This window comes from Rhinolophus sinicus, chromosome 2 (genome assembly GCF_057876585.1).
Source record: "Rhinolophus sinicus isolate RSI-liver-muscle chromosome 2, RSI-T2T, whole genome shotgun sequence".
Taxonomy (NCBI): Eukaryota; Metazoa; Chordata; class Mammalia; order Chiroptera; family Rhinolophidae; genus Rhinolophus; species Rhinolophus sinicus.
In genome coordinates this window covers 147164308-147188801 of record NC_142502.1, presented here as the reverse complement: position 1 = coordinate 147188801, position 24494 = coordinate 147164308, and the positions used below count along the sequence as shown (strand labels likewise).

General features: G+C 34.4%; 1 protein-coding gene across 1 annotated transcript in view; it reads right to left on the bottom strand.

Moving 5' to 3' along the window:
- Positions 1–287: 287 nt before the first annotated feature.
- Positions 288–24494, bottom strand: part of XPO1 (exportin 1) — a 43620-nt gene continuing 19413 nt past the window's right edge. Inside the window, exons 5-25 of the mRNA XM_019717573.3 lie at positions 15981–16042; positions 15724–15768; positions 14156–14337; positions 13233–13281; positions 13035–13154; positions 11701–11829; positions 10758–10916; positions 9706–9903; positions 9079–9217; positions 8697–8878; positions 8460–8616; positions 8195–8358; positions 7773–7907; positions 7212–7395; positions 6783–6889; positions 4810–5004; positions 3455–3623; positions 2303–2437; positions 2061–2220; positions 1886–1982; positions 288–1333 (exon numbers count right to left, since the gene is read on the bottom strand). Of these exons, the coding sequence (XP_019573132.1) occupies positions 1187–1333; positions 1886–1982; positions 2061–2220; positions 2303–2437; positions 3455–3623; positions 4810–5004; positions 6783–6889; positions 7212–7395; positions 7773–7907; positions 8195–8358; positions 8460–8616; positions 8697–8878; positions 9079–9217; positions 9706–9903; positions 10758–10916; positions 11701–11829; positions 13035–13154; positions 13233–13281; positions 14156–14337; positions 15724–15768; positions 15981–16042 (2915 nt within the window). The 3' untranslated portion in view covers positions 288–1186. The remainder of the gene's footprint in view (positions 1334–1885; positions 1983–2060; positions 2221–2302; positions 2438–3454; positions 3624–4809; positions 5005–6782; positions 6890–7211; positions 7396–7772; positions 7908–8194; positions 8359–8459; positions 8617–8696; positions 8879–9078; positions 9218–9705; positions 9904–10757; positions 10917–11700; positions 11830–13034; positions 13155–13232; positions 13282–14155; positions 14338–15723; positions 15769–15980; positions 16043–24494) is intronic.

Sequence of the window (24494 nt, the reverse complement as noted above, 5' to 3'; positions counted from 1 at the left end):
GGATTCTCATTCTAAGGCTAATTTTTGTTACACTTAGCTCCTAACTGGAGACATAAAGATACTCTTTAATAAAAGTAAATTGAGTCAAACAACACAGCTGTTTCTTGGGAACAGAAAAGTATCTAAGTAGCACGTTCATTTTACACAATTACTGCCTTTACTCCCAATAATTTCAGAGACAATATTTGTTAAATCAACAAATGTCAAACGTCATTTTAAAATGTTAATACTGAAACAAATAACCACTTCATTAATACAGGAATAATTTTGAGCCAACAGAGGGAAAATAAATGTAAACCAAGTTTATTTTGCCTTTTAAGTAGTGTTCTTAAAGCACTACAGCTTGGTAAACAATGTAAATTAGTATAAGTCATCTCAAAAGCCAGTTTTGTTTTGTTTGTTTTTTAATGAGTTGTTAAAAAGATGCAGCCTATTCTAACAGGATAAATATTTTTAACCATTTCACTTCGAGTTAATGAAGGCTCACAAATGAGCAACACTCCTCATTGAGGAAAACAAAAAGCTGTTGTCGACAAGCGACAGCACACACACACAAAAACAAAAGAACTGTGTAAAAATAACTGTTCCCATATTTTTTGAAGTCTTACAATGGGATGATATGCACATGATCTTGCTGCAAACTTGCCATACAGACTCGTAATACATGTAGTCTAGACAACGATTCAGTCCAAGAGGTGCTAACTTCAGACAATGCAGCACTATAATCCTTTCAACAATGCAATTTGTTTTACTCATTATCTTTTCTTCTAGACTGAAATATAGGCTAGAAAGAAAATACTCCCTAATTAAAAATTGGTATTGTTTACAGGAAAAATTGTATAATTTTGTATTAGAATTTACAAGTATATGTTCAAATCGAATTTGCCTCTCCTCCCCCCTTCCCAGCCACAAAATGGGCATGAAGTAGAATTTTTAAAAATGCCTTAATTTTCAACTTCATGCAAACTAAATAAAGATGACCAAAACAAAACTTAAACAATGGAAGGTATTTCACAGAAAATTTCTTATACAAAAAACACATAAGAAAAAGGGCCACTAGGTGACATTTTAATTTACAAATTGGCATCATTTTGGTCGACAAATATCCAGATGCTGTTTTCTTCTGCTAACAAGAGTTGCAGAGAAAGAGAGAGAGAGAAAAAAAATAACAGCATGACTTCTGATTTTAATCACACATTTCTTCTGGAATTTCATGTGGATTAAGGATGCCAGGGACAGACATCTGAAGTTTATGTTTCTCTTCCTGAGCCTGCCGAAGGGCTGTTTCTCTTTCTTCCAAAAACAGATCAGATGTATCTTCACCTGCAAACTCCTGTGAAAAGACAGTTGAAAGATCAACATAATACACTTCGATTTTGGAAAATGACCGACTTTAGGGAAGTACAGGTAAGCACACCCCTTTACACAAGGGATGTAACTTTTTCCATCATTTGGTTGGGTTTATAGTATATAGATACAATCTATGAGCTGAATTCAAAACCAAAGGTGTTTGGGGGTGGGTGGGAACGAGGTTACAAAAGATGTATAGTATGATGCTATATATAAAATATACTACATAAGGTATCAAGAAAGCTGTTTCTAAGGTTAATGATCATATTTAACTATAATCATTGTCTTCAAAGCTGTATTTCAGACAATTTTCATTCACTTTTGCCTTCTCCCTCTACTTTATGAAATCATGTTTTTATATTCAGCTAATTTTTTAAAACTACTTGTATCTGACGGGGAAAAAAACCCTGAATATCTTGTGACCGAATTCTTAGTTACTGATAAAATAATCCATCAACTAGTTATGAATTTTATGACACTTTGCAACACTTAAATCATAGTCTTAATATCTTTCAACTGTAAATAAAATACATACCTTTATTTGGACAAGGAAATCCCTAAGGTGTTCCTTGAAAGCAGGAATATCCTGATTTAAGCTGAAAAGCCCTGTTACAAAGAGCTTTACTTGAGCACTGCAAATCAAAACATAGTAATTAGTTACCTGTTTTTAATTGAAAATTTTAAGTTTATTAAAAAGTATATATATTTACTCTTGTAGATGAGGGAATGCAGATTTAAGGAGATTAGCCACATATTCCTGAATAAACATTTGGTTGTTAACTGGATTCCCAGGATTTAACGGTGTACTTATTTTTCCTTCTTCAACCAAATTAAACATATATGCGAGTATTGATGCATGCATTGTCAAACCTGTTGATAAAAAGAACATTATTAACTCTTAAGATGTAATAACAATGGAACACTTAACATTTTTATGGCTTTAAATTCTTACCAGCAGTATGTGAGGTGTCTGTCACAACAGAAAAGATATGTTGAAGAATATCACAAAAATAAGTTTGATAAAAACTCTGAGCTGCAGCTTCTTCTTGTGCAACATTTTGTAATAGTGTAAAAAGTATCTGTAAGCCTAAAATATACAGAACACCGAAAAATTACAGACTGGCAACATTCATGATAGTATTTCAGCTACTCAACTCAAAGCCCATTCTCCCTCTTTTTTGATAATGATTAGATTACTTGCCTAAATTACCTTGAATCAGAAATGGAGTTCAACTAGAATTAATGCCTGCTTACTTACAGACTATAAACCAAATAACAACCATTACCTCCTTCCCATTATGTCTGAAGGATTGGTTGATTCTCTGCACATCCACTCCAAAAACAGCACAACTAAGCAGATCTTTCTATTACATGAACCAATTATTATTAAAAAACACAACAGATAATGGGGCGGCCGGATGGCTCGGTTTGTTAGAGCACGAAGCTATGAACAACAGGCTTGCCGGTATGATTCCCACATGGGCCACTGGGCTGTGCCCTCCACAACTAGATTGAAAACAACAGCTTGAACTTCGAGCTGAGCCACTGGTGGGCGGCAAGTTGGCTCAGTGGTTAGAGTGCAGTGTTCATAACACTAGGGTCATTGGTTCCGTTCGAGTTGCACATGGGCTAGTGAGCTGAGCCCTCCACAACTAGATTGAAAAACAATGACTTGACATCCTGGAAAAACACTGTTCCCCAATTAAAACAAACAAACAAACAAACAAACAACAAATAAAAAATCCTCCTGCTAGAAATGTAAAGTATTATCCTCAGTAGACCCTTAGTGTCACAGAAAAAAAAAGCATATGGGAAAAGGAAACACTGGTGAAAATATGGGTAAGTGATGTTCTCCCTACCTTGAATTTTACGCCCATTTCCCCATAACTCAATCCTGCCTATGGACTATGTCTGAAACAGATGATTAAACTGCTTTTAGGACTTAATACTTACTCAGCTCTATATATGCAAATGATGCAAACAAAACTGAGAACAAGTGAAGTAACACCTACCTCTCCACAAGTATACGTCTATCTACTAATGTCTGTATAGTTTGTGGATTGCTATACAAATGAATAAAAAGATATCGTTTCTATGCATTTACCTGTATCAGCAACATTCCTCATGGTATGTTTGAAAGCCCAAATAATGGAATCCAAAACAAGTTTAAACTGTGCAGGTGGAATAGCCAGGAATGCTGGGAAACAATGAGAATTGACAGCCTGAAGTAGTAAGAAAAAGTTTGTTCTGTGTTCAGGATATTCTTCAAAGTCCTAAAAAAAAAAAAAAAAAAAGGTGGGAAGGGAACAAAATAAAATTTAACTACCTTAATTATATGTTAAATGGGAGTGGAAAAGCAAGCCCTAATTCAGTATATTCAGAGTTTTTAGTGGAACCCATGACATAGATGTGTGGCCCCGAGAGGCAAACCCAAAGACAACATAATTCACCTCTCATGGAAGATGAAATTACCATTTATTACTGTGTTTCCCTGAAAATAATACCTAGCCAGACAACCAGCTCTAGCGCTAATGTATCTTTTGTAGCAAAAGACCCAGCATCATATATCATATCATATCACATATCAGACCTGGTCTTATAATAAAATAAGACCGGGTCTTATATTAATTTTTGCTCCAAGATGCATCACAGCTGATTGTCTGGCTAGGTCTTATTTTTGGGGAAACACGGTAAACAAATGAACTACTAAAATGAGGGAACACAAGGTCACCTTATTATGAAGAAACTCATCAAAATGCACATAAGGAACTCATTTTCTAACTCTTGAGATCATTACTATCACTACTGTGACTGCGATCATAATACAGATTAGAAAAATTGTTAGCTACTGTGTAAATTTGTATACTTACATAGAAATTTCTTGTTTAGTATTATTTCCAATTTCTCATAAGCACATACTATACTTTTATAACTGAAAGTATAAACCTGCTTTCATTTAAACAAATACAACTGATTTTTTTTTTTTTTTTAGTTTCAGGTGTACAAAACAATAGACACTGACACCCCTGACAACATGGTAACTCCCCTCCCCGAATCTACTAGCCCCCTGACATCATACATAGCAGTTACAATTCCATTGACTCTATTCCCTATGCTGTACTCCACATCCCATGACTATGTATGTATATTTTACTACAGTTGACATTCAATAGTATTCAGCTTCAGCTCAGGTGTACAGCGCAGTGGTCAGACAACAACTGATTTTTTAATGCCTAAAATGCAGCAAGTTGCTATTTGAAAGTTACAATCTATCAAACTTATTTTTTTCTGCTAAGATATTTTTGTAGTAAATTAAAACAAGTAGTTCCCTGATCTAGAAGTTCATTTAACACCAGAACAAAGATTAAGCCACATTCGTAGACATCATTTACGGTTTCAAGCGAAATAAGGATATCCTGCATAATTTCCCATTTTATAACTGAGATATAAATCACATACCTTATTTATCATATTCAATGTGCATTCAAAAACAGCATCAAATATCTGAGGTATTTCAGCTGTTATATGTCCTCCTAACTTGTTGACAATAATAGCCATAGTACTAAGCACTTCTGGTTCTCTAGCAGCTGGGACATTTCTCTGATAATCAATGAGAACTGCATCCAACAGAGGAGGAACAAAATTTTCAGCTACCTGTTAAAAATAAAAAGTACTTATAAGTTTTAATATGGGCACTTGGTCACTATTATCAAAAGCTAGGTCACTGATGTCTCCAAGGTTTAGGTTGATCATCTACTGAAAACTGGGAAATCCTGTGCTTTGATTAGGTTTTGTACACTAAAACATTTTACCAAAAGAAACCAAGAAATCACAACAGAAAAAAACATACATATATATAATCTGATCCCTGAAATAACCAAATTAGAGAAACAGGCAAAAAGGATGATGATGCTACACTGAGAATCCAATGAAAACAAAGAAATCACAATAGGCTGAGAAGTGCCATGAACATATAGTATAGTTCAAATCTATAATTACAAAAGAAACTGAGGCCTAAAACTAAGTGCCTGGCTCAAAGTTACTGTGGAAAGACTAGGATTTTAGGGATATTGTCTATACAGGATGAGTAAACCTAAAAGGAAAGAAGTCTTCCTAACCAAGATTGTATCTGTTTCTTCAATGGGTAATATCTATGGGGTAATATCTATGAACACCAAGGTACTCACATTTAACCAAAAGTACACTTTAATAAACAAATAATCCTGTCACTTATTCTCATAAAAAGAATTGGAACTGCGCCAGAAAAACTGTGGGTTTCCATAATTCTCAAGAAACAGTCATATTAGGGTGCAATGTCTATGTTTTAATAGGTTCTCACTTAAGGTGTGTACGATAAATACAACAGTGTTTTAACTGAAGATTACTAGTGTTAATAGTGTCCTATACACAAAACAGGTCTAGTAAGAGTTGAAGGATGAGCACAAAATTATTTTTCCAATTACCCATTTGATGTTTCAAACTAGAAATGGTTCTCATTTCTACTCTCAACACTGACTGAAATAATTATTTCCTACCAAACTGGATCTGAAGTGTTTCTGAGTATCTTTGAATTCACTGCCCGAAACCTCAACGTAAGTCTTTGTTGTAAAATATGACGCCATTTGTTGCTGTCACCACCGATACTCCTGAAATTTGCTCAAGCCACTGTAAATTATGAACTTTACAATTCCTTCAATTCATCCTACTTTCCACTTTCCAACTTTAAATAGTTCTGATCTCGTAATATGTTCAAAACCTTTCAATATTTAAATCTGACACCTTGAGAATTCCACAATTGTTTTTCTGAACAAATTTCCAGAAAAATATTTATCAATACGAACAATAATGAATTGAATTTTCAAAATTATAGAAGTAACACATTTGGAAACCACACAGCAGTGTTAACAGGGCAGGACTTTTTGTAATGTTCCAAGGACCACAAGAATGAAAAGGTATGACAATAACTGAAAATAATTTACATTTTTCCAAGTTGAGGCATATTTTTCCTTTCTGGAAATGATTTATTAAGACTAAGAGGAATAAGAGTAAGAGACTTTCAAATCTTCAACTGGGAAAGCACTTTACTTTCTTTCACTGAAGAGGAAAACTAATGAGAGCTTTGTAAATTGCTCTGAAAGTCATGAGGTACACAAACATTTCATGTGAACTACCCATGGAAAAATAAAAATGACCTATCTTTTTCAGCTGTTTTGTTACATATCACCACCATCCCCAACAGCAATTTCTTTGGAAGATGGCTTATAACTATTTAAAAGGACTCAAGGACTCCAAGAAATAGAATGCTATAAAATAACCCCAAATGTACACATCTAAATTATCTTTAAATTAGCCAAATGCATACAGAGATAAAGCATTATTTCAGAGAATGCAGCATCAACTTAAAAAACAAAAACTACATCTCACTCACTTACCATCTGTGGATCATTGGACCGGCTCACCCAACCAGATATTAACTTTAAAGTTTCCCTTTTTACTGTTCGCATACTTCTAATCAATGGCTGCTTTGTAACCATCTCACCTAAAAGATACAATCAAGTGGAATCCAACTTGACAACTAAAATTCTACATTGGTAATTACATATGCTTCAGATACTATTAGTTTCCAATTACCATTAAAAAAATCTAAAGACAAAAACACCTAAAGATCAATTTACTGGGAAAGTAAGACTTATTTTATCAGGAAAGAGGCATGCAACTGGTTAAAAAAAATGGTCTAGGGTAACCTGCAATATGAGAGGGGGACTAATTTAAATCTCTAAGAAACACTGAATGCTTACACTAAGGCAGTGAATGTAGAACTGATGTTATACAACATTCTGTAAGAATTCAAAATCACTTACCATTAGCTTGGATAGCTGCAGAAATATTTTCACTGAGGCACTTGTATACATTAAGCATATCTAAATAAATTCTCCCAAGTTGAATTACAAAGGGGTGTCCAACAGCTTTGCAGGCTCTCACATTTGTTTTCAATATGCTACCTAGCTGCTTGACTGTTTCAGGATCTTTAAGTATATCCACATTCTATGAAGGACAAAAAATAAATAAATCCATTTATCACAAATAAATTATCCTTGTAATTACCAAAGCAAAAAACACACACCTTATACCAAATTGATAGTCACATCTATAATCCCAAAAGGTAAAACAAACACAGAAGTCTTTATTACCTATATCTACAACTAAGAATAGAATGAAATATTCCCATTTTACAAAAAAACAAACAAACAAACCAAAAAAACCACCAATAAAAATACACCGTTATTTCTTTTTAATGTGTAAAAGCACGGACAAAAGCACTTATGGATCAGGCACACATGTGAAAGGTACCAAATTCACTGCTTTTGTAAATAACAGTCTTAAATTTCACTAGAACTTTTACAAAAACTAATACAACTTACTTTGGTTGCCTGCTGGATTATGCTATCCCAAACTTGATTAGGGAGTAGCATGTATTTTTCTATCAAATGTTCTTGTACTGTTTGATCTGTTTGTGCACCAATCATGTACCCCACAGCTTCATAAAATGTATGGACCTATGTTAAAATGCAGACATTTTATTTTTATGCATCATAAATAAGGAAAACAACATATACACAATTCACATATGTACTGAAATGAATTTTGTTAAAGTGACAAAAATAACTCATATTAGATAGGAAAACAGCTTAAAAACTTCTGGCTAAATTTCTGCCTCGCTGTGAAAATGTTACCAGAGATATGTGAACTGAAACCAATAACAGCATTCTTTCTATCTCCCATTAATGAATTCTGATTAAAACAGGAGTCACTTTCTAAGAGAAATATGCTAAGGCTCCCATACCTGTTGAGGTTGAAGATCACAAATTATAGTGTTAATGTTGTTCAAAATCTCATCAATAAACGGCATTACTTCTCCAACTTGAACCTGAACAAAATGCCTGCGGCATTTTTGAGCTATTTTAATGAAAGTATCACAAGCCATGTCCTGGACTCCATCATGGGTCTCTAACAAAACAAAAACATTTATCAAAAGTTTCCAGAAAAATTCTGTTTTTTTTTTTCAACAAAAATGACTCAATGAAATATATTAAGTAAAGAGAATTTACCGTGCATGAATTCAAACAGCTTGTTAACCACAGTCTTCAAAAATTTCCAGTGAGCTCTTAAAAATCTTGGATATTGACCTACTATGTACATGATATTTGATGCAATGATAGCTTTATTATCTTTGCCTCTTTTCTGTTCACATAATCCTAATAAATCCTGTACAATAAGAGATATTTCAGTAATTTATAATAATAGACTTATCTAATGGTTCCAGTTCATACATATCACTTGCATACCTTTATAACAGTAACAAGAAATCGTTTTTCATCCTCTTCATGCATTGCTCCACTAATGGAGCCTATTGCCCAACACAATGTATTTAAATTTTTCCATGACCACTCTGTACCATTCACTTGATTGTGAAGCTTTTCAGTCATTATTCTTTCTGTATCTACATAATCCAGATGAGTAAGATAAACTACAAAGGAAGGAAAAAGGTTCCAGATGTTTCAAATGAAAAACTGAGCAAAACCCCTTTCAACAAGGGAACAGCAGCACATTAACAAAGATGACTATTAACAGATTCAAAAACTAAGCACACCACATTTCCAAAAATAGTTCCACCCCAGAACAGAATTACAAAGATAAAAATCAAATTAATAATATTTATTAACTTACCTAATGTTTCTCTCATATTCTTATACAAATTTATGGAATCTGTATCCTTCATGAATTCTCTTACAACTTCTCCCTGATCATTTTCTACAACCAATACTTCCTCTGGTTTAGCCATACGACTAACCATCAATAAACGGACCTTTTCAACAATAAGCCAGAAAAATGTGTTAGATCTCCGAAATCAGCCACATCAAATATAGCAAGAAAAAATTAAGAAATATGCACTTAACACCAATATAACAAAATTATTCCAACATAAAAGAATAAACATTTACAATGTTTTTCTACAACAGTGGTTCTCAAATTTCATCACGAACAAAAACTGTTAAGTTTCCAGTGTTTCATCCACAGACTGATTCAGTAATTAGGGGGTGGTCTCTTAATTTGCATTTCTAATAAGCTCACAGATGGTATTGGTGCTGCTCGTAAAACGACTACACTTTTGAAAACCACAGCTCTTACACGAATCCTTTTCATGTTCTAGTTTTCAACACGCATGGAGAAGTTGAATTCTTTTGGTAGCTGATTTATTTAGATAGATAAAAATAAAAGCCAGTACATGTATTTAGTCCTCAAAAATCATAGGAAGTAACAGGAAGAGCCCTCAACCACCCACTTTACTGTTACCTTGGATAACACAGGCAGATACAGCTGTCTCCTGGGAGGAACATCAAAATGCTGACTTCCAGATAGTAACGGAGAGGCAGATGTAGAGAATGGGCTCTCTCTATACAGTTCAGCTGCCAAATGATTCCAGTATTCGAGACAAATCTTAAAGATTTCAGTTTCCTCCACTTCTGACACCAACAACATATAATGAAGGGCCTACAAAGAAGACCAACACTATTAAAATCCTTAGACATTATTAACCAAACTGCTTTCCACAAGTTACATTAATTAGAAATAAAAATTCATCTTTTTATTTTGCACAACTCAGGTTTCATTATTCATACAATACTGTAGAAATTCTCTAGGAACAGATTCTGCATTCTTCTGACATGTCTTAAAACACTTCAAAACCGTATGTTAATGGTTGGTACCAACAGCAAAACGGAGGCAACAATCCAAATGCCCATCAACTAATGAATGCACATACAAAATGGGATATATTCAGCCATGAAAAAAGGAAGTGCTAGTATATGCTATAACGTGGATGAACCTTGAAAATGGTAAATGAAAGAAGCCAATTACAAAATATCAGGTATTATAACTCCATCTATAGGAAAACTTCAAAATAGGTAATTCTAGAGTCAGAGCAAATTAGTGGCTGCTAGGGGCTGGGGGAAAGAATGGAGGAGTGCCTGTTCTAATGGATACATCATCTTATGAGTGATGAAAATGTTTTAAAACATACAGATGATGGTTGACAATATACTGAATTGTATACTTTAAAATGGATAGTTTTATGTTAGGTGGATTACATTTCAAGACTTTTCATCCTAAAAATGACATGTTTGAATATCCTTTAACAATTTAATTTTGATTACAAATTATTGATCTGGCATTATGCAGAACATAAAATCAGTTAATTCTGCTTAACTGCATTTCAGAACTGACAGCATTTAAAATGCAGACAAGTAATAGGTAAGAAGGTATGTTGAAAGGTACATACATTTTAGAACAAAGGCACACTTTTTGCATTAAGAAGAATTTCAGAAGCCAGACTCCACAAAGCCTACCTCCATGAGGGTTTCCCTGAGATTTAGTCTTTTTTCTATAAGTTGACCATGTTCCTTAAGAAATGTGCAGAGAAACAAACTGAGATTTTGAATAAAGTTCTGTTCATCATCTTTTCCATTTGAATACGCAAGTCGAATATTGGTATTTAAAGGAAGCATCTGCAAGATTAAATATAGACTGTTAGCCTGCACTTTAAAACGAACCACAAAACACTACACTTAAGGCATAAGATTCCTTCACCCTTTTACTAACATTAAAACAAACAGTTAAACGGCTTATTTTTCACAAGAACTCCTTGGTCTGTTATACCTGTTTTGTACCTTTTTGTCCTAACTTTTGATGAATTTTTTTCCTTTAATGTTGCGAATAGTTAAGATTTCCTCAAAGACTATCCTTTGATACTTTGCCCGTATCAAACTTTTCCCTCCACAGTGTTATTAAAAACATAATATTAAATTCATTCAGATCACATGTACCGTAATGCAGTATTATGATTAACCTTCTAGATAATTTCATATATAACTAATCAAATAGGACTGGACAATACTTCATTTCAGAGACATAAGGTCAGAGGCAAGGCCGATATTAAACCCCAGATTTCCAATCTTCTAAATTCTGTAGAAATAATACTTTATTTCAAAGACTTTAAAAAATGTTAATAAAAACTTCTGGTTTACTCTTAATTTTATGTAATAAATATGCAATCACATTATAGCTGATTATGGAAAGTTGTGCTGAAATGGTTCAACCCATAATTTTCTAAGGCACTAAAATCCAGTTTCTGTGTGTTTTTTTAAATTGGGAAATATTGGGGAACAGTGTGTTTCTCCAGGGCCCATCATCCCATGCAGGAATTGAACCGGTAACCCTGTTGTCAGAACTTACGCTCTAACCAACTGAGCCATCCGGCCACCCCTAAAATTCAGTTAAGTGTTGTATTACCTGTTTTAGCTGCATCATTGTCAGTGTAAATAGCGTTACAAATTGTTCCTCATATTGGCTTACACTCACACCAGCAATCTCAGTGAGGCACTTCAGAGAGACATTTCGAAACATTGGAACATTCAGGAACTATTTTAATTAAAAAAAGGAAGCATAAAATTAAATAGCCTGAACCACCTTACTTAAAATTAACAATTAAAAAATAAAGGATTTAACGTTAGAAACAGAGAGAAAAAAATCAAATAAATAGGTGATACGTTTTGTTTTGCACATATATTTTGAGGAAATGTTAGTATACATCCAATATACAGTAAATGTTTTAGGAGCAAAGTGTGCTTTCTTTTGATGTGTCTTCAAACATCTAAAAAACAAAGTTTAGTAACTTACCCACGACCTATTATGTGACTTTTAGACATGTTTTCTGTGTAGTCTAAGAAAGGCTCAAGGTTTATAAATACTTGCAATTTTAGAATATGGGCAATACACCTAAGATTAACAAAGGTGTGGGAAAACTAGATGTTTCATATTCTATTGTTGAGAAGTTATAAAAATGGCATACTATTTATTTGTGGATGGTAATTTGGTAAGCATCAGAAGCCTTAGAATTGGGCCTACTGACCTGATACTTACATGTATAAAATTTTATATAAAATAAATATTTGGACAAGTGCATAATGTCCTATGCATAAGAATGTTACCTGTAGTACTGTTAAGGATAGCAAACAATTTTATATAAATTGTCTATCAATAAAATGATGGCTGCAATGTTGTAAATTCATATATCAGAATACAACATTACCTATCAAGCCCGGAACAACAAAGCCCCAAATGTAAAGTGTAATTGTCTGCTTTTATAGTCATGATTAAACACATTAATTTATTCATAGTATCAGCCAAGAAAACATCTGGAAAGATAATACAACCGTTAACTGGTTACCTCTGGATCAATAATTATAAGACGTTATATAGGCATTACATATTACTTTTAAGTTATCAAGAAAAAATAAGAGTTTCCATTTTGTACATTCTTTAACTTACCTCATTGTGACATATATATTGAACTAAAATCAAATCAAACCCATTAACAGTTCTTTGTTCACATGGAATTGGTGAAACTACATGGCATAAGTTGATCATAAGATTATGACACTATTTCAAAGAATTATTATACTAGCTGAAACTATGGAAAAGGTCTTCTGAGAACGTTCTTCATCTTAGGAACAAGGCTGGTTATGGCTATGAATGCAGAATATTTTTTATATGAAAGAGCATTATAAATCAAGAGACTATATGCAACTATTCAGTGATAAACAACTGAAATGTATTCACTGTACCTTATAAATTAATGTGCTGATTAACTTGGTCTCAAAAATATATCCCAGTGGAATCCAGTTAAGAAATCTGAGCAACGTTTCCAAAGTTGCATGTACAAGTGGAGCATTTTGGGAATTTTCCTACAATAAAAACACATCTATAAATACCTATCTTTCTATAATTGTTATTTTAAAACAAATAAAATAAAAAGCACTTACCATCACAAACTGGCACAGCTGAAAGATTTGTGAGAACTCATTGCACATGCTAAAAAAAAAGATGATCAGTTTAGAAGACAAATAGAAATACATACTATTTACATACTAACAACAAATAGTAAACATTTCAGCAATCTGGTCATTAAAAACTGGAGTTACTTCTATTTAACCACAAATACCAACAACTTCATCAAAAGCTACAAAGTTATTAAAATTACAGTGCAATATGACTCACCTATAAAGAAGTTATGTTTACAGAGCACATACTTTGTTTCTTGGAGGTTGGTTTTTTGGTCATCATTACTCTATTTTAATAATATAAATCAATCTAGTCTAAAATAAGAATCAATGTTAAATATATCCCAAACCCTAAAATGTGCTCATATACCAAATCAGAGGAAAAAACTGTAAATTCTGAAGCTAATTTGACACATAAAGGTAGGTATACTGGGAATATACTGTTTTGCCCTAATTAAAAAAAAAAAAATTGTATTACTAAGTGGGAAAAAAAATCTGGTATGTAACAATAGGGAACCGATACAATGCAGGACAAGAATTCAGTTGACATTTGGACACAACTCATTTTCTTTGGAACCTATAATTAAGTACTCACCATATAAAACAGAACCCCAAGAGTTTTTAGGGAACTCATAACCTATATAACTTTCACATGTGATGCATGGTTTTATTTTGCTATGACAACAGAAGTTTAACACCTAATCTTTAACACCACGTCCTTTTGAAACCTCCAGATTTAGAATATTAGACCCATTGTAGGACTACTTAAATTTGTAGTCAAAAACAATTAAAAGTAATTTAACATATTAACATTCACAGTGCCTTCCAAATTTAGTCTATCTCCAAATTTCTTGAAATTATTTCTGAGAAATTACTTATAATTCCAAAACAAAATAATTACTTGCCTGTCTTTTAAATGCTTAGCTTTCACTTGGGTTATCTGTCCACTAGAGAAATCAAATACTTCTTCACTCAAGAGTTTAAGAATCACCATATTATTCTGACAGAGGCTTTCACTGGTCCTACTTGCTCCAACAATGTCACTGATAAAAGTTGGCCAGTGTTTTGGCCATTCTTGTTTCAGTATCTAAAATAAGACAGGAAACGTTAATTTTATTCTACTTGTCAGTGGAAAAAAAAAAAAATGTCAAAGAAATTGTACCATACTAAAAGCAGGAACAAGTATTAACCACTTCCATGTTCTTCTCCTTGATTAAATTAGGAGATGTGCCGCGCTCTATAGAATACACTGGGTAGAAAGTATAACACAAAGTCCTCTGCCTCAAATGCCCTATGACTCCTCTCAATTACCCAATTGATCTAATCTGGCATTTATGTATATGCATATCAGTATATGCCCGATAGATATATGCAAATTATCCTAGAAAACTCGGTGATCTAACTCTAACCAGTACAACGGTGATGGGCAGGGAAACACATTTTCTTTGGCTGAAATCTGGCCCTTAAAATACATAGCAGGGTTTGGAAATACCAATTTGGAAGAAAGGAGGCATTACAATTGGGGATGAAATCATCTTTGACCTAATGGCCTAATGGACTATATTAGATTTTTAAGTCTGTACTGTGTATTTTGTACATTAGGGAGTTCCCAGCCTGATATTCTGTAATAGCACCTGTTAGTAAGATGTAATTTCTTTGTACTCCTTCCACACCCCATTCAGATAGTCTATCAACAAAAAGTCTTTAGTACAAAAGCCAATATAACCAAGTGAAAACCCCAATGTTTTGGAAAACTAAGTTTCCAAACCTTATTAAATAGAAAACTATTTTTCTCTCACACACCAATTCTTCTCGGGAAAATTTTTTGAGAAATAAAAATAGGTAAATAAAAAATTTGTAAAGTTAAAATATATAACCTTTGAAAAATCAACTAAGTACAGAGATCACGCAAAGGAATGCTAAATACAAAGGCAAAGATTTATGAATTAAGATTGACACAGATGACATGGAAAGGAAACTTGCACAGCACCAAGCAAATTAGAAAATTTTAAACAAGTTCAATCCATACTGCAGCCATAGAAGTGATGAGTTTATAGTATTTAATGTTTCCTAGCACAGCAAATTTAACAATTTCAAATGTTAGACAGTAGGTTAACTATAGTGGTACCTCAGTTTTTTAACGTAATCCGTTCCGGAAGACCGAGATCTGAAATGTTTGAAAACAGCCAACAGCTAGGCCTCAGGAGCTTACACTCAGTGGAAACCACGTGACATGTGCAACTTCCGAGGTGTGTTCAAAAACTGAAACATTTTCTTCCGGGTTTAATGTTCATCAATGGACATGTTCGAAAACCGAGGTACTACTGTATTATAGTTACTGTAAATACTACTAGCACTACTCTGGAAGATGTTGGTCTAGTTATTCCATAAAGAAGGTTCAAATATTTTGTTCAAGTAATCAGCCTAACTGGAACATTTAATTCTTCTGAGGACAACAGTGAATCAAGCTTACCTGAACAAGAATCATATTCAATTTCCCGATATACACCTTCTCCTTCTATGAAAAGAAAAAAGTTCAGATTAAATGAGGAACTAAAACAGACCTAAGAATGCAAGCATAGGCAACGCCCTAGAGAAAAATTATTGTAGATCTATTGAAAATGATTATGAGTATGTGTTTGTAAGTCTATGATAGAAGCAGGTGTAAGTTGAAGATTAAGTTTTTAAATGATTTTACATTCTCACAATCATCTCCAAAAAAGCTCTTACCTCTACACAAGTTGGGTCAGATGATGTCTTGATAATGAGGCCAACAACATACTTTTTTATTCCTATGAAAAAAAATTTGAACATTTTTATAGCATGCTAATAAATCTTCAGTAAGAAAGATTGGGGGAGGAAGAGAGCAAAGCACAGTCAGGTAATATACGTCAATCTCATCACCAATGTTGGCATTTTTTGGAAAATACCATTTTAATGTACTACTCCATTAAACTCTAGGTTTTTTGGTTAACCTTTACAAAGTACAGATTTAACAATTACAAATTATTATCTTCTAAGATATTCTTTAATTCTATACTAGTCAAGTACACCAAATCTGTGATTTTTAAACAAAAAGTACCACAACGGACTAATGTGCTATTCATTTAAATAAACACGCACATCAACTTATTTATTTTTGTGGGTTAAAACTGCAAAAACCCTGAAGGTGTAATTTTGTGGGCATTATAAAGACGTTTATATAAAATGCTTAAGTCAAGGTCAGGTATTATCCTTCTTTATTTTAACTATAACATTAAACTAATCCTGGAAATATAATTTTAACTTGTTCCAAAGCATTAAGGAGAAAGTTTTGTTTGTAATATTTTTTACTTAAGGCCCCCTTAATAGTACAACCTATTCTTTAAACAGTTAAGACTTCATGCCTTTGATTTTCATTTGCATCATTTAGAATTTACAGAGCATCTACTATATGTCCTCTTAAAGTAATGGGAACACCTATATTAACACACCCTAAGGGTCTGAAGCAGGATCCCTAATTAAACATTTCCCATTACATAAAATAAAAACCAACCTCACATCTGTTTAAGACTTTGCCGCCAAAAGATTTATGAAGATTTTAAATTTTCAGAGCTATCTGAACTTTGGAAATACAGATCAGTTTGCGAAATTGTGTGTTCCAAGCCTCATCTAACAAATAGGAACACTGAACTCAAATTTTCAACAAGGGATTTGCAGAGAAATTTATCTGTAAGAATTAGCAGGAAATACAGCCAACTTGAAGGCAACAAAATACTTATTTGAGTGTAAAACTACCTTAATAACCTTCATAAGCTAAAGTACTAAATTCACCTTTTTACCTACGGCTCCCCTTCACTGGTACTTAAAAATAAGTTTTTTTTACAATGTGGTGAAACTGGCCATTTCCTTTAATGTTCCAAATAAAAACATTTAAAAAAGCACTACTTAGGAAAATAACATTCCTAATTGTGGAAAAAATTTATTAGTACAATAAAGCCAAATATGATGAACTATATCAATGGAAAATGTTAAATATTCATCGTGTAATAGATGTTTAAAAACACTTGACAGCCATTTTAAAATTTCTTAACTGATTGTTAACACACAGCACATACAATCTAATGAAAACTATGTCACTTAACATTTTAAAAGTTGTTTCTACATTAAGCAAAGACACAATACTAACTACTGTGTACAAGACCCACCAATGAATGTTAAAACAAAATGGCAAACCTTCAGGACAAATGGAATATCCGCATAGTCTTAAATTATTTCCCTGAGATTACTTACCATTTCCAAATGAAAAATAGTTAATTTTGTAAATAGAAAGCCAACAGGCACCACCATAACCAAATGATAAAGGTTAATATGTGAACAACTAAACATACTGACATTATGTACCCGCTGGTTTGATGGACAGAGGACAAAATATCACCTGTGTGTATTCTTGCTAAAAAAATGTGGAGCCTCAAATTTAATGAGAAAATAACAGACAATCCTAAAATGGAAATACACGATACAAAATAACTGACCAGAATTCAAGTGTCAAAGGTATACCAAGAGGGAATTAAGAACTGCCACAGATTAAGAGAATAAAAAGACGCACTAAATGAATTGTAGAACGGGAAAGGGACATTAGAGAGAAAACTTGTGAAATCTGAATTAAGTCCACAGTTCAATTAATAGTACGGAACTAGTGTTAATCTTCTTGTTTTGATAATTTTATTATGGTTGCATAATTTGTTAGTATTAGGATAAACTAAAAGGTGTGAGTGCCTTCTGTACCTTTTTGGGCAACGTTTGTATCGTATAAAATTATTTCAAAATATTAAGAGGCTTTGTGAACACACAAAATAAATGGGTCGAGTTTTAATAAGGTGGTTATAAATAATGGAACAATTAGGGGAACCAAATTTATTTTAAAATGAGAGCTAAATTATACCATTTCATGTAACCCACAACAACCTCATGTGTTCTTAATATCCATTAGATCTAAAGGAAACATAATTCTGGTATCACTGACCTTTCTGTTCTTTACACATAAGTTACTATCATTAAGGCCCTAAAAAAATAAAGGACAATTCTAAAATAAATAAAAGGCATCCCTCTGAACCTCTTAATACAAGCAACACAAATTTTAAAACAAAAATAAAAATACAACCTATTCTGATTAAATGACTGACAGTACCATGTAGTAGAGATTCAGTAGTTTTCTTCTAAATCTGTCATAAGGAACAGACAATGTCCAGATGCCTCTCTTTGGAATATGTATGATTTGGAGGCTTTCCTCAGCCTCAGGGAATACAAAACAGGATCAAACAGATCCTTCAACTTTTCTGTTACCAATGGACTCATTAATTATCTTCACCCTCCTTTCAGAGGCTTCTAAAATTCACTGTAGATGGAGCAAAGGGTAAAAGACGAAAAGAGGATAAAAGTAAAATAGTAAAAAAACTGGAAGGTACCTGCAAACCGTCTCAATTTAATGTCACTCTACCAAGATCAGTACTTCTATCTCTTCAAAAGATTTGAACTATATATAAACACCTTTTTGATAAACTGCTGTCCTTTGAATGTTTGTCTAAAATCTCCTACCAGAGCTTATCTGATCAAATACCCTAACTCCTTCCCCAAATTCCTTCCTGTGGTTTACCCAAAACTTAAAAAAAGCAATTAAGAATAGCTTTACAATTGTGAACTATATCTTAAAAAGAAAACAATACAGTGGTACCTCGGTTTTCGAAAGTAATCTGTTCCGGAAGACTGTTCAAGTTCTGAAACATTCGAAACCGAGACACAGTTTCCCCCATAGAAAGTAATACAAAATGGATTAATCCGTTCCAGACCTTTAAAATCAACCCTTAAAACTGCAAATTTAGCATGAATTTTACTATCTAATGATACCATAGATCCATAAAATTTACGGCGTTCATAAATGGAACTGTTCGTCAAAGGAGACGTTTGAAAACCAAGGTACTACTATAAAAGCAATGGTATCATGCATATCAAGGTAGAGAAGTCATGTTTACAAGTAGCAGAAAAGGCTTGGCTTCTGAGATTTAAAACAGATCTTCTGAGATTTGACAGAAAATGACCTATTCCCAGTATCTTATTCTTTGTGCCCAAGAAATCAGTGTCCATCAGTTGCATACGTGACATTTATGTAAAAGAAATTTCTTAAGGTACTTCTTTAATGACCCTTTAGTCAGTAAAACTAGTATTAATCTAAAATTATCTGCTTCCAATTATGTGTATGTGAAATGTAAAGTGAAAGTGTATGTGAAGAATCTGGGATATTCATTCCTATAGCTTTCTAAACTCCTTGGGAAACAGGATAATCTGATGTTTATTAAATAAAAATAATCAAGAACATTTTACTAACGAATTCTCATTAGTTTTGTCTTTGTGACCAGTGCAGTTTTTTTAAAACTTTTATTTAAATGTGTTTTTCCAGGACCCATCAGCTCCAAGTCAAGTAGTTGTTTCAATCTAGTCATGGAGGGGACAGGTCACAGTGGCCCACGTGGGGATCAAATCGGTAACCTTATTGTTAAGAGCACCATGGCCTAACCAACTGAGCTAACCGGCTGCCCCCCTGCAATTATGTTTTTATATGGTTACTACATCATCAAGTTTTTCAAAGGATTCATAAAACAATTTAGCGTATTTATATCCATAGGCCATTCTATTCTCTCAATATAAACAAAAAATTCACCCCCAAAGTTTTGAAACTAAGCCCTCAAATTACTTAATGAAAAGTGTTAATTTTTAAGAAAAGAACAGCCATGTATTTCTACAAAACAAGATACACTAGTATAAAAACGCCTGACTAATCAGAAGTCATTTTATGACATGTAAATTTTTCCAAACCCAAGAGTTTATGCATGCATGTTTTATAATACAACCCTATTTTCTCAATGTCAAGAAAATGTCATTGAGTCTCACTTTTAAAAACAGAGCAATGTCTAACACTGTGTTTCCCCGAAAATAAGATTTAGCCAGACAATCAGCTCTAATATGTCCTTTGGAGCAAAAATATAAGACAAGGTCTTATTTTACTATAAGACCCAGTTTTATATAATGTTAAGACCGTGTCTTACACTAATTTTTGCTCCAAAATACACATTAGAGCTGATTGTCCAGGTAGGTCTGATTTTTAGGGAAACACGGTAGTCAATATAAACTTAACAGTGGACAGTAATCAATTTCAGCTAGCTAAAACAGTGAGATTTAAGTAAATCCTACCCTGACCTAGAAGTTAACACATCATGTTGCAAGTTATTTACACAGCAATACTAATAATCTCACCCCAGCAACATCTTTCAAATATTGGATATTTAATAAGGTAAGACATGCATTACTGACCCCAATTTTCATAAAGAGAATTCATGAAAACCCTTTAAAATGAGAACTTACTAAGACTGACAACATACTAATGGTGACATATTCCCATGGAAGCAAAAGTCCTACTTTCAAAATTTAAACCGTAATAGTTGTACATTATCATTGTACCTAGTAATAGATTGCCGTGCAGTTAAGTTTTCAACCACATATAGGAGTATTCCTATTAAAAGAAAACTGCACTCCTGGTCAAGAAGTAGGAGTAGGTAAACACTGTGCTTGTCTCCTTTCACGACCACATCAAAATTACCACTAAACTACAGAATAACTAACCGCCACTGAGAACTGCCTTTAGTCTAGGTGAACAGAAGTCCTATAACTAAAGATATAAAAAAGGCACATTGAGACTGGTAGGAGGAGCAGAGACACTAAAAGGGCTGGTCCAACACTCGTTAACAATCTCAGCTGTGGAGGATCCCTTCATGTGCTCTCCCGAAGAGCAAGGGGCCCCAACTCCACACCAGGCTCCCCAGCCCAGGATTCCAGTGCTGGAGAGAAAAGTCCCCTTAACTTCTGGCTGTGAAAACCAGCAGAGATTGTGGCTGAGTGAGACAGAGGGATGCTGGAGTCCTAGACACTCCTCTTAAAGGACCCCAGCGCAGACTTACTGACTGACTCTCTGAGCTCCAGCGCTGGGGCAGCAGCTCAAACGGCACCAGAGACATACAGGGAGGAACCGAGTTATCTGGCTTCAGGGTGAGGGCTGGAAGATGCCACTGTTCCTTTGTTCAGCCCTCCTCATTCCCAGTGTGCACAGGCAGGCGGCCTCCCTGAGTCTCCATCAACCTGGCTAATACAGATTGCCTGCCTGGCCCTGGTGATTCCGAGACCCCACTCTCCCACCCAACCTGTGGACCCACCCAAGCTGTGCTTCCTTCCAGTGGCTTTTCCATACAAATGGCCTCTCTTGGCTCATGCTGTGGGCTTTCCTAAAATCTCTCAAAGGTTCACAAATTCAAACAAGCAGCATATGGGTCTCAGTTCACAGCTTATCCTCTCCCAGGCATCTCCAACCCCAGTATAGGTGAAATGTATCTGTGGAACGCTTTGTGGCTTATGACAAGTGGCCCCAGGCAGGGCACAGGCTGTAGCTGAACCTGGCCTGGGCAGGGCCCCTCCCAAACGACATGCCCAAAGGGGAAACTGGGCAGGCACCAGAGCCCTGACTAAAACAAATCCTCCTCTATGGGGTCAGCCCCTGCAAAACAGCTCCTCCACTGTAGGCACAGCCAGTCCAGTCTGAAGTTCAATCCCTCCCATTGATATGCAAACACCAACCAAGCCTCAACTACTTCAGGTGGGCATATGTAACCCACTCAAGGGACACACCTGGAGCACTAGGCTCAGGTAACCAGGAACATTGTGCCACTGGGCCCACAGGACACCTACTACATAAGGCCACTCAACTTATAACCGGAGACATAGCAGCCCCACCTAATACACAGAAAGAAACACAGGGAGGCAGCCAACATGGGGAGACAAAGAAACATGTGCCAAATGAAAGAACAGAACAAAGCTCCAGAAAAAGAACTAAACAAAACGGAGACAAGCAATCTAACAAACGCAGAATTCAAAACACTAGTTAGAAGGATGCTCAATGATCTCTGGGAGAACTTTAACAAACAGCTAGGAAACATAAAAATGGAGATAGAAAACAAAGAAAAACCAGTAGAAACGAATACAATAACTGAAATAATAAATACTACATTAGAGGGAATCAAAAGATTAGATTAAGCAGAGGAAAAATCCGCTATTTGGAAGATAAGGTAACAGAATGCACCCAATCAGAATCCAAAAAAACAACAAGGATTGTTTAAGAAGTCTCTGGGATAACATCAAGCAAACCAACATTCACTGTGGTACCAGAAGGAGAAGAAAGCAAGGTATTAAAAACCTATCTGAAGAAATAATGACAGAAAACTTCCCTAACCTGACAAAGGAAATAGATATACAGCCCAGGAAGTACAGAGTCCCAAACAAGATGAACCCAAAGAGGCCCACACCAAGATACATAATTAAAATGCCCAAGTTTGTTAAAGACAGACTCTTAAAAGCAGCAAGAGAAAAGCAGTTAGTTACCTACCAGGGTTCTCCCATAGACTGCCAGCACATTTCTCAACAAAAACTTTGCAAGCCTGAAAGGACTGGCAGGAAATATTCAAAGTACAAAAAGTAAGGACCTCCAACGAAGATTACTCTACCCAGCAAAGCTATCCTTTAGAATGGAAGGACAGATAAAGAGCTTCCCAGACAAGAACAAGCTAAAGGAGTTCATCACCACCAAACCAGTACTACAAGAAATGTTAAAGGAACAAAGATTAAAAACATGAGTAATAAAATGTCAGTAACTACGTATCTATCAACAATTACTTTAAATATAACTGTAAATGATCCAATCCAAAGACACAGAATGGCTGAGTGGATTAAGAAAACAAGGCCCTTAAATATGTTGCCTACAGGAGACTCTTCAGATTGAAAGACACATACAGACTGAAAGTAAAGGGATGGAAAAAGATATTCCATGAAAATGGAAAACAACAAAAAAAGCTGGAGTAGCAATACTTATACCAGACAAATAAGACTTTAAAATGAAGGCTATAACAAGAGACAAAGAACCCACTAATCCCACCTCTAGGTCTTTACCCCAAGAAACCCAAAACACTACTTCAAACGGACATGTGCATCCATATGCTCTTTGCATCATTATTTACAATAGTCAAGATGTAAAGGCAACCTGGGTGTCCATCAGTGGATGAATAAAGACGTGGTACATATATTCAATAGAACATTACGCAGCCATAAAAAAGAATGAAATCTTGTCATCTGCAACATAATGAATAGACCAAGAGGGTACTGTGATGAGTTGAGTAAGCCAGACAGAGAAAGACAAATCCCATTTAATTTCACTTATATGTGGAATCTAAATAACAAAATAAACAACACAGAAACAAACTCATAAATACAGAGAACATTTTGATCGTTGCCAGATGGGAGGGGGGTGTTGCGGGGATGGGTGGAAAAGGTGAAGGGATTATGAAGTACAAATGGGTAGTTACAAAATAGTCATGGGGATAAAGTATCGCATGAGGAATATATAATCAATAATATTATAACTATGCATGGTATCAGATGGGTACTTAATTTATCAGGCTGATCACTTCGTTAAGTCACATGCATGTCTAATCACTATGTTGTACACCTGAAATATAATACTGAATGTCAACTCAAACTGAAAAATAAGTTATTAAAGAGAAAACTGTACTCGTAAACAAATATGTGAGTAAAACAGTTGCATATTTAGATTACTCTCGTTCACAGTGGCTAATTTTCATACACCTGAAAATGGGAAGCCTTAATACATTATTACAAAAGTAAAACTACAAACAGGCAAATTGAGTTCAATCCAGTTTCAACTATTGTGCAATATTTAAAATAATCAATCAATTTCACTTTATATATTTATTAGCTGTAAAAATGCAAATTCGATACATCCCTCCATCAAAGCCATGTATAAATGAAAGTTAAGGCTCTTTTCCTGTGTCATACATACATTTATTACAAACGTGTGTCTATTTAAACCACCAACACTGATCACCAGAAAGACAGTCACCAAAATATAGTGCTCTATAATACCTGTCCTCTTTCCCTTATTGGCCAAAGAAATCCAGAATATTGTTCCTACTTATCACTCAATGAAATACTTGTGAGAACAAACAGCAAATAGCTAACACCAATTCAAAAGCAGGAGTGAGTTCTTAACCTAGGGCTCCGACAGATGGGCTAGAATCAGATTTTAACTTATTGCTTATATGTTTAGCAATTTCATGAGGAATGGACTATAAGAACCTTCATCATTTTTAA